We start from the raw sequence: 10,858 nt of genomic DNA, 5'->3' as shown, positions 1-10,858 counted from the left end.
ATCCACTAAACGTATCATTTACATTGTATTCGTTTGTCTGTTTTCTTCTTATATGGCTTTGTTTTTTTGGTCATGTAATTTTATTTTTCTGCCCTATTGCTGAAAAACCTACATTTGATCAAATGTGCTAGTTTCTCAGTACTATTTGAGCCTGCAAAGCTGTTGCTTAAAATACTAGCATTCATCACCACCTCCAATTATATCTAGCAGCCCCTGAGCAGGGCACTGAGGCTGCTGCACAGTGAACATGGAAACCTGACTGTAAAACCAACCTTTTCCTGTTCTCGTCTTCGTCTGTGAGTAAAACAATGCATTCCCCTCCAAGCATAATTTTCTCCAAAAGTAGAATGAGATGGCCCAGCCCATGTAATTGGTTACATTATTAGTCATTAGTTCCATCGTATGCTAATTAGCTCATATGTTAATTTGCAGGGCCCGATGAATCCCAACGCCCGTCTCTGTGTAATTAGTCTGTAATTCCTTTGCATCCTGTGGAACAGGCAAACCAAAGTGTGTCTGAGCCAACAGAGGGAGGAACTGGGGACTAATTAGAAATATCTCACATGAAGCATTTCTGTATTAATTACAACAGTTTCTGTGTCCTTCCTTCTCCCCATAACTGGGCTGTGTCAGAGGAGGACATCGCAAACCAACAAGGAGCCCAACTGCTGCTTAATCAAAGATGTGGCTCTTTTTTTTTTTGCATCTTTAATTGGAATTAATTAGGATTGCCCAAATACTGTGTGTGTGTCTGTGTGTATTCGCTGTACTCTGAGATGTTCTTACTTCTTTTGGATTTCTTCATTTATCTGATGATGTCATTCTCAACAACACACAGGCAGCAGGATTGAACCAACATATCAGAGGGAGTCGGCTGTTTTTAAGGCGGACACATTGTTGTGTCCAAAACTGCCGATGCCCACTGTAATGTACTGCAGTTTAACAGATATCACTATACTCTGTGTCCCGTAGATCAGCTTTCAATCACATTCTTGGCGTATGGTTTCTCTTTTTTCACACCTCATTTTGTCCAATTAGCAGTCTTTGGTTGCTTCATCATCTTCATGCTTTCCATCAGCCCGATGTCATCTCCCGCTGCAGCTGTACAGGGCTTTCTGACCCTAACGTTTCAACAGTAAATATTACAGGTCGATGCTTTCATTTTTTAGAGCCTTCTTAGAAGACAACATTAAGTTAAGGGAAGAACAACCACTGAACCTGTGAAAGAATCATGGGCACATAAGGCTCAATAATTGGCATCGAGAGCAAAAGCTGGCTGCGTAGCTTCAGAATGGACAAAGTGCCAACGCCAAAAGATCCTACATTGAACGCAAGCATCACAATTGAACCATGAAGAGGTGGTTACGCTGTGTTTTAGTTAAAAGTGCTGAGTGAGAAACCTCTGGCAGAACTTTTAACAGTATTTGCTCTGATTGCTTGTTTTCTCTCCAATACTGTGGGATCTTTACAATACAAAGCACCATTGCTGTGGTTAAATCTGAATTCATCTCAAACACTTCCAGTACCTAATGTATCTGCTGCTGTGTCTGCGCTCAGTCTCAGGAATGCCTGCACCCACAGCTTTAGTCAGGCTTATTGGTGTATTCAGTGACACGCCAAGTGTGTATGATGGCTCTTTTTCAATACAGCAACATGAATCTCTGTGCAGTTCAGCCATGATTCTGCACGGTCAGCCATGAAACATCAAATCTCACGTTCATGTAAATACACATCGAGCAGTGCTACTGGCACCCGCACGTGGAATATGTAGTACATGACCTTGGCTCAGGCTGTGTCTAATTCAGTCTGTCGTTTTTGAGGACAGCACCGCAGGCGACGCCGCACGTCTCACTTCCACCCACATGATCTCAGGCTGTCTGTCTGACAGCCAGCAATTAGAACTTCACCAGTAACTACCCCAGACCCTCATTAGCAGTTAATTAAATTAATTCTATCAGGAATTATCCGTTTAAACCTGGGAGGAATAACATCGAGAAAGCGTTGAAACCCTCAAAAACATGAGAAGTCAACAGACCTTTTGTTCTCAACATGTCCATCTTTTACTGCGTGACTGCTTGAATTGTGAATTTAGCATACTCTGCTATGAGGCTTTATTGCACATGCACAGACATTAACTTTATCTAAAAAGCTAATGTTTTACTTTAGTTATTAACAGTTTTCTTGATCAGGTATGAAGCTGAAAGCATTTTTCACAATCAAAGTGTAGTTTTTATTCCAAAAAGCAGCATTTGTGAGCTGAAGCTTTACACATCCTATTCTCAACAACAGAAAACAAAGTTTCATCCTCCATAATTTAAACAATTATTTCACAAAAATAACATCCATTTAATTCGTCTCAAACAGGTAACAAAAGGCTACAAAAAGACTGGAGACATCTGCACAGAAATAAAAACATAGAAAAGTCAGTGTGGCTGGACTGTACACACGGTCGTCCTCATTCTGTCCCGCGTCCTCTTCTTTATGCTTCACTGCTGCGTCATCAAGTGAACTTATATGTGTGACTGTCAAGGAAACTGACTGAACACAGTAACACCACCATCCGGTCACTCTACATCACACAGCAAAACATTTCTCCATGGGCTCAAACGCAGCTGCAGTTCTGGCCTCTATCTGGTAATAACATCCACATTAGTATTACAGGGGAGGGGCTCCAGGCCGCTTTGGAAAATACCCCTATTGCGTACTTTTGTTGATGCCAAACGATTGGCATGTGTGCATTAGTTCATAGATAACATGACAGTAAGTGAAGACCTGTGCAATCTCAGGTAGACTTATTAGATTCATCACTGTGGATTCATCATGAGTGATGAATCCACAAATCTCCCAATAGTGTGTTTAGTCCACACTGCAGTGAAGAGGACATGTGACTAATGCGTTTGTTTCCCACTGACTGCATGATCCCTGCCTGGAAGAACAACTCTACAGCTTTAATTTGGGATCATTTTGGGTTTAAAGACTGAAAGTATCATTCAGCCATACAACATGTCAGCAAACTAAACTAGTTGCTGTGAGACTGTAAAGGATATGATTCATAGTCAAGTTTCTGGGTGAGAACTCCAGTCAGAATGAACTCAGCATTGTGGACATCTGGAAAACAGAGACCACAAGAGTGCAAATGAAACACAATGTCAACTTTATGAAGACACTCTGTAAAAAAAATAAAATGAGGATAAATACAAGTGGGCCCTGGGAGAGAATCTTACCAATGTTTTTCAAGAAGTATTCCCTACAGAGGTGAAGGTCATTGTCGCAGGAAATTAATATGATCTCCGGAAGGTTCTGCAACCAAATGCCAACATGTGGTTACTGATTTATAGAGAAAAACTGTAATAAAAGACTTCTGTCAAACACATGTCTGTTTTATTTTGTGCTGAAATGAAAATACATGAAATAAAAGCTACACTCCTCCCAGGTTTCTGCCATATTGTCACAAGAACCCACCACCTCTGTGGACATTTACGAGTGCCTAGAGACATGAAAGAGTTGCAGCAACTTTCAGCACCTTATTCTGATTGTGCTCCATGATCTTTCTGTATGAGGGCTGCTTGGTCAGCAGCTTTCCTCCGGCGCTCTCCAGAATGGACTTCATTGTGCTGAGGCTTGGACAGATCCCTGGTGTGAGGTAGAAGTACTTCCCCTGCATCACCGTGTCACAGGAAACGCAAAAAGAGACTCAACCGTTAATCATCAGAACAATTAGTACACTGGTTTCCAGTTAGTCCAGCTCAGTTTAAATATACTAGTTCAGTCAACTGACCCACTATATATAAAGGCCTAATATATTTAAATGTTGTTGTGTGATCATCAGCACGAGTGACTTTTTAATAGTTGAACAAAAAGGTAAAATGAGTTTAGCACTTCTGAATAGGGCTGTGCAATATGACGAAATACATCAGATATGAAAACATCTGTCGTTTCAAATTATACGCTATCGTTTGTTTCATGGTGTTGCAAAGCACACTGTTTACAGCAATATTTGTTCATCGGGGCACAGAGAATCCCAGCATGGCCAGTGAAGAGGAGGCAGGAACAACTGGCTCCAAACAGACCAGTCAAAACAAATCAAGGACCTTATTCCTAAACGAGGGGCTGTAGCATGGACATGGTTTGGTTATACAAACTCTGACATGGACCAGAAAACTGTACTATGCAAATTATGCTGCAAACCGGTCCACCTCAGACTCAAACACAACAAACCTCTTCTAATGCAAGAATCACGTGAAAGAGGATGGAGAGAGCTGAGAAGCAATAAAAAAAGAGCCGTCAGGTGCTCAAAATAAACCTTAGACTCAAACGCTTTTCCCCGCAGCGCCGCATGTAAGAAATACAAAGAAAACAGCGGCCGTTACAACTTATATCTAAAAATATAGTTTCATGCATCGGTCAAAACACTTGACTCCAGGTACAGGACGCCCAGCTGAAAACACTTCACACAAGTCGGGTTCCCAGAACATATATTGTTATCAGGATATGATTTTGGTCACATGGCACAGCCCTACTTCTGAATTCTTTAACTGGCATCAAGAAAAAGACGGTTTTTGGTTGAACACAGCAGTTATGTTGTCAGAGGACCTTAAAGAGAGGTGCACTTTGGGCTCTCTTTAGCGACTCCTCCAGGCTGAAGCCAAACAACACCTCCGCTTCTGCGTCCCTCAGAGTGCAACTCTGCTCGTCTGTAACACACACAACAGGTTTGCTCCCGTTAACGAAACATATACAGGTAAAACCGCAGCACAAGACCAATTTCAGTTCCACTTTGATCTCTACAAAACACAGTTAGATAAGAAAAAGGAGGGGTGGGACGCAAACATACCCACAAACTTCTGACTCCTCCAGCTTTCCTCCAGCCACTCTGGGGTGACTATGTGTTTGACCACCGACATGGCAGTGAGGAACTTGACGGTGCGAGTCACCTTACTGGCCACAAGGTGAGTGACTTTCTGACTGCTGTCTGCAAGCTCACCACCTAAAGCATGTAACCTCTGCAGGAGGAAAGGGGACACATTCAAATAGCAGCTGAGGCTGCAGATGTGCTTTGAGAGTAACTTCAGCGTTCTCACTAATCTGAGCTTCAGTCTAACAACACACTAAATGTTTGAGCGTGGGAAGGCTGCTTTCACCTTGGTGTACTGCTGTACTTGCATAGGCTCAAAGCCTGTGAACATGACCCGAGGAGTGGACTCTGGAGGAAGCTTCTTACTCGGGGACTGGATCTCTTCCAGTCTTCAGAGACAGAAATGCAAAGTATCATTAGAACATGGCAGTCTGGAGGGTGTGTGGTCCAACTCTGTTCTCGTGCAGAGGAGTGACAGGCTAGTCCCTAACCTGCTATACCGACCTGGCCTTCTTGTTTGCAGGTGGGTTTGCTGAGTCGCTGATCTTCTGCTTCTGCAGCAGCTGGAGGCTCTAAACACCAAACAGACGCCACAAAAGCACAATCAGATGAGCCGGTACACTGTTCCTCTGTTGCTTCTCTCTCTTCTATGACTGATTCAACTTTTTAAGGACAAACGCACTAAAAAACAAATCACTCTCACACAGATATTTTCCTGTGAATAACTGCCCCCAACAACTGAAGAGGTGTGTGAGGTGTTGTGGTTAAAGCTAGAAATGTGTGACGTTATGTCAATCCAAGAGTCGGAAAACTGTCTGGAGCAGAGGATTCAGAGCAGGCTGAGAGAGGGGTTACGGAGCTTCTCGACATTCCAAACAAAAGAATGTGAAGAACACTGTGACACAAAAACTCACCGCCAAAGCTTCAGAAGAGACTTTGATTGGTGTTCTCCAAGCAGCTACAGAGAAATGCACAAGGTAATCAGGACAGTATCTTAAAGTGTGGCCATTCCAAGTGATAAAACATCAAAAGCTCTTCACTCTCCTGACGAACCAAAATCAAGCCACACAAAACCAGAGCTGTGTGGCTCCAGTCAGGTTAGACTAACTAAGCATACCCCACAGGAGAGAGTGTGTGGCAAGTAAGAGATATTGGGTAATATCTTCATGTAATTGCTCACTACGTAACAACTCCAGTGACGGCGTACATACCAAGCAGGTTCTGGACCAGCTGTGGGTTAGGCACCAGTGGTTCAGGATGTGTGTAGATGGAGTATCGGCTGTGCTGGATTTGTCTCAGTGCTTCAAAGTTGCCCAGCAGTATATCACACAGCCACTGGGCATTCACACAAGGGATCTTCCACTCCTTGGCCTTCTCATATTTAAGCCCACTGGGTCTAAAGTGATATTAGCAAGACAACCATAAAACTGACAGTGTGCTTGAGAAGTGAAGGTTCTCAAGCAAACTGAACGTTCAACCTTCACACAAGAAGGTTCAACTGAAAAATGTTTAAAAGAAAATGAGACATTTCAAACAAGTTGCAACAAAGTTGGGAAATAAAAGAGTGAAAATGCTGGATTAACAAAACAAAGCATCTGATCTGACTAAAAAAGGTTAACACTTAGGATAAAGAGAAGCTTGAAGATAGGCTGAGTCCTTCACACATACAAATGAGGAGGAGTACACTCCAAGAACGACATAAAACCAAAAGTAAGATAGTTCTTGTATAGTTTGAGTTCTATGGATATACTGCGTGCAGTACAAAAGAATACCCAAAGAGGAACTCATCTACCCGACCCCAACTCTTACTCTTTGCAAATGAGGACAGTGTTACTGCGACAAAGATATCCGGTGTATCTGGCACCAGCCAGGTAGGCCATCAGTTTTAGATCATCTCTGTCAGCATCCATAAAACCCGTCACTGATATGATCTGAGGAAAGACGGCAACAGAGAGCTGGAGTAAAGATCTGACAAGCAGAAATGCTTCCTGCCAATTGGAGTACAGTATTTTGAAGTTCATTAAGTTCACCAAGTACAAAGACTGTAGAAAAACTACTGTTAAAAGAAACGGCAGACGTACATGCTGAGAACAGGGTTTGGCTCCAGGAGGGAAGGCAAATGGCACATGTAACGTCCGGTGAGGAGGAACCATCCTCTTCTTCTTCAGCACAGTGTTGAGCCAGTGGGCGGTTACACAGCGTTTCCCCTCTCTGAGTGCCTGGAAGAGGAAACGTGCTTTTGGTTCAATTTCAACCAGCAGAAGTTCAGTATTTATCCTCTATACTCTGAGGAGACAGCGGGTAATATCGGTCCCATTCAAGGGTTTGTCTCATTCCATCGCAATAAAGTATCAATTAGGTGATACTAAATATTGCACTCCAGTTAAAGGCCAATAATGATTAGGGATGGGTACCGGTATCGCACCGGTTCTGACATAAACGGTAGTAACCAGACCGAAAAGCAGCGCACATTTCAGTGCTTTATTTTGGTGCTTTTTTTCCCCCTGAGACGTGATACACTTTGGATTCTAGCCAATCATTTTACCTTTGTAAGCGTAGTAGGCGGGCCCAGGTACGTACGTTCTTTTAGAGCAGAGCTACAGATTAAAAATGCCCAAGGCGAAGCGGTCAAAGTCTGGCTGTACTTCACAGCAAAAGATGCAAACTCAGCAGCAACAAGTGCTTTAAGCTGATACTGTGATACTGTCAAAGGAGGTAACACCTCAAATCCGATGAAACACCTGGCGACGCATAGCGTTTTTTTTTAAAAGCCGAGAAATCCACCCTATTTGATAGCTTGCTGCGAGACCTCACACCGAGCACATCTACTGCGGGTGTAGCCGTAGCCCTGCCAGTGTAGCAGAAATGATGAGGATGATGATGCAGCAGCAGCCGTTCTTCTCTGCGTGAGTAGCTTAATGTTGTTCGTGTGTAATTTACGTTGAGTAGGCTAACCACGTTATTACATGAATGCATGTAAGGTGAACTAGCAAACACCGTCGTAGTTACATGCAGCTGTCTTCTTGTTTGATGGCAGATACTCCCTTCACCCTGGCCAAAAAGGCTAAAATGACCAAAGAAAAGTGGAAAACAGTTAAACATGAGAGGTTTTTGGACAAAGTTTGTGTTTTTTCCATTGTTTAAGCACTGCTTCCAGCCAAGAGTGATGCCATATATGCCCCATAGCTGCAGAAAAGGCTAACATTGTTATCTTTTCACAAAAAAACAGCTGAACATGAGAGGTTTTTGGACAAAGTTTGTGTTCTCCATTCTTTAAGCACCGGCACCATTTCAAAAGTACCAGTTTGGTACTGGTATCGGATAAAACCTAAACGATACCCATCCCTAATAATGAATGAGTACGAAAACATTTATGATAGTCATACTGGGATTCCACACTCCATAAACTGTGTCTGTTCTCATGGGAGACATCCTTACCTGTACGTACATGCTGCTGACCTGACTTTCACACAGCAGATGTGTGCAGCGGCTGGTTAGGGTTGGATCAACTGAGCCTCCACACGCCTGAATGACCTGACGAAGGAGATCGGTAAACAAACACTGATCTGTCTGATGCTCAGCATTGTTTCCTGTCTTTCACCCTACTTGGGTACTCATACTCTCTCTCAGTGACTTACCCTCTTCCATGTAGCAAGGAGCTGTTTGTCAGCCATCTGTTCTGGATAGTCGGCAATACCAAACACACAGCCCAGGAGGAAGCCATCCTGTGGGACTGCGGAAAGAAAGAAATTACTGTCACTGAATCACAGACTGAAGAGAGTGCAGGACTAACAGCAGTTTCAATCCTGCAGTTACCAGAGACCCAGCCTTCTATAGAAATTCATCTCAATCAGCAGGTGTGCTTATTTTCTTAATTAGACTTAAAAGACTTGGACAGGTTCAGTTTGTGGTCACACAGACTTTGTGTGACTGTGTTTCAGTGCATTCTGTGATCGAAGCACAAGTCACGCAATAACACAAAACAATATCAAGCCAGCAACAGATAATCAGTCACCCTGTATTACTTGGAGTCTCCTATGTTGGAAAGATAGGTGGTGAAAACAGCTGCTGTCCTCTCAGCCATCAGAGCTGACTCTTTCTCCCGTCTTCGACCTGTGCTGCTGCTGACTGTGAGCACAGCAGCACATCAGTTTCTGTGTGGCCATTACACCACCTATTAGTGTTTAACCCAATGACTATACATGACCTTTCACCTCTGTTGGATAAAATGAAAATCACGACTTGTCCAAATGACATACTACCTGCTGGGCTGTTTAAAAAAAGCTCTCTCTGCTATTGGCTCCTCACTGTAGAGATATGCCTCTGTTTTAACAGGTGTGGTCCCTCGGCCCTTTAAGCATGCTGTTGTTTTTCCCGATATTAAAAAAGAGGAGTTTGGACCCAACAGAGTTTAAGAATTATAGGTCCATCTCCAAGCTCCCGTTATTGTCTACAATTCTGAAAAAAGGAGTTTCACATGAACTTGGGGCTTTTTTAGAAAAACATGAGATGTATGACAAATTTCAGTCTGGATGCCACTCAAAGGAAACCACATTACTTAAAGCGACATAGTCACAGTTATGGTTTTGCTGGACTTTGAAACCGTCGACCCTACCAGCCTGATGAACAGGCTCCGGGATGTAGTCGATGTGTCCGGTCTGGCTTTGCAGTGGTTTCAGTCATAACTTTCCAACAGATCTTGTAGCATTTTTGCAAATCAGTTTATGTCACACTGTAAGAACCTGACTAGTGGGGTACCAAAGGGTTCAGTTCTTGGACCTATTCTTTTTCTCCTGTACACCTCTAGGACTTATAATTAGTCAGTTCCCTGATTTGTTTATCACTTCTATGCTGATAATATTCAGCTTCAAAAGTTGTTCTTTTTAAATGCTTTGTTTAGCTTCCACTGAACAGTGGCTTGCAGGTAGGGCCGCCACAAACTATTATTTTGATAGTCACTAGTCACCAATTATTTTTAGTCGACTAATCAGATCATCATCCACTGGATGTAAAATGTACAGCTTATTGCACCAGCAGCATCTGCTCTTATTTAACTATCATTAGCTTACAGCTTGAAGTGTTTAAGGTCTGTGCTAACTAAAAATAAAGACAAGATGATAGTTTATTAAATTTTAATGAAATTTGCAGATTGTCTCAGGTTTAAAAATATTTTAAAAAAAATTTAAAAAACATTTTAAAATATAACAGCACACTGGAGTAAACTCTCGACCATCTCACACTTCTGTTTTATCAGTTCTCTCTTTGACGTTTATTCAGCTGTGTGAAAACTATAACTTTAATCTCAGTCAAACCAATTTACTGAGGAACAAATAAAACACTGAAAAAAGCCAAACAATAACATTTTTAAATTATCTGAGTGACTTATATATCATGTTTAACCTGAGTAGCGAAAGACCGCGGGGGGTTTGAAAACGATGTGCCGGGAGTCCGGTGTTCTCGCCGGCTCTAGTGAGCCTCGAACCCCAGCTAGCTATCGAGCTGGTGGGTAAGAATAGAATAGAATAATCCTTTAATTGTCCCACAAGGGGAAATTTGGTTGTAACAGCAGCCAAAAAGACACATATACAAACAAACAGTACGCAGGACACAGAGCAGAAACATACACAATTTTTCTTACATATTTACATTGAGGACAATGGTTACTATATACAGAGTACTGTACAGTTATTAAATTAAATAAAAATAACTACTGATAAGAGGCAAACCAGGTTGTAGTGCGAATCGGTTAACTTTTTGCAGTTACAGCGCTGATGTGAACATCTATGTTTGTTGGGAGCAGGTCTGATTGTACAGTCTGACAGCTGCAGGGAGGAAGGACCTGCAGAAACGCTCCTTCATGCATCGAGGATGCATCAGTCTGACACTGAAGCAGCTCTGCAGTTCAGCAACATTTACATGCATGGGCTGGGAGACTGTCCATCAGAGATGTTATTTTGGCCAAAGTCCTTCTGTCTCCCACCACCTGCACTGGGTCCAGGTGCA

At 42.6% G+C, this 10,858-nt stretch overlaps 1 protein-coding gene across 2 annotated transcripts in view; it reads right to left on the bottom strand.

Annotated features, from left to right (window-relative positions):
- Positions 1 to 2,206: 2,206 nt before the first annotated feature.
- paxip1 (PAX interacting (with transcription-activation domain) protein 1) overlaps positions 2,207 to 10,858 on the bottom strand; it is a 32,680-nt gene continuing 24,028 nt past the window's right edge. Inside the window, exons 10-23 of one of the 2 annotated variants that reach the window (XM_026149577.1) lie at positions 8,494 to 8,588; positions 8,294 to 8,389; positions 6,937 to 7,074; positions 6,665 to 6,786; positions 6,067 to 6,251; positions 5,770 to 5,813; positions 5,360 to 5,427; positions 5,142 to 5,244; positions 4,835 to 5,003; positions 4,594 to 4,694; positions 3,524 to 3,658; positions 3,225 to 3,300; positions 3,048 to 3,108; positions 2,207 to 2,516 (exon numbers count right to left, since the gene is read on the bottom strand). In XM_026149577.1, coding sequence (XP_026005362.1) covers positions 2,501 to 2,516; positions 3,048 to 3,108; positions 3,225 to 3,300; positions 3,524 to 3,658; positions 4,594 to 4,694; positions 4,835 to 5,003; positions 5,142 to 5,244; positions 5,360 to 5,427; positions 5,770 to 5,813; positions 6,067 to 6,251; positions 6,665 to 6,786; positions 6,937 to 7,074; positions 8,294 to 8,389; positions 8,494 to 8,588 — 1,409 coding nt within the window. In that variant the 3' untranslated portion in view covers positions 2,207 to 2,500. The remainder of the gene's footprint in view (positions 2,517 to 3,047; positions 3,109 to 3,224; positions 3,301 to 3,523; positions 3,659 to 4,593; positions 4,695 to 4,834; positions 5,004 to 5,141; positions 5,245 to 5,359; positions 5,428 to 5,769; positions 5,814 to 6,066; positions 6,252 to 6,664; positions 6,787 to 6,936; positions 7,075 to 8,293; positions 8,390 to 8,493; positions 8,589 to 10,858) is intronic. The other variant, XM_026149576.1, reaches the window with a different exon arrangement.

The sequence above is a fragment of the Astatotilapia calliptera genome, chromosome 18, assembly GCF_900246225.1.
Source record: "Astatotilapia calliptera chromosome 18, fAstCal1.2, whole genome shotgun sequence".
NCBI lineage: Eukaryota > Metazoa > Chordata > Actinopteri > Cichliformes > Cichlidae > Astatotilapia > Astatotilapia calliptera.
The sequence above is the reverse complement of the archived record's forward strand: the minus strand, read 5'-3'. Positions and strand labels throughout refer to the sequence as shown.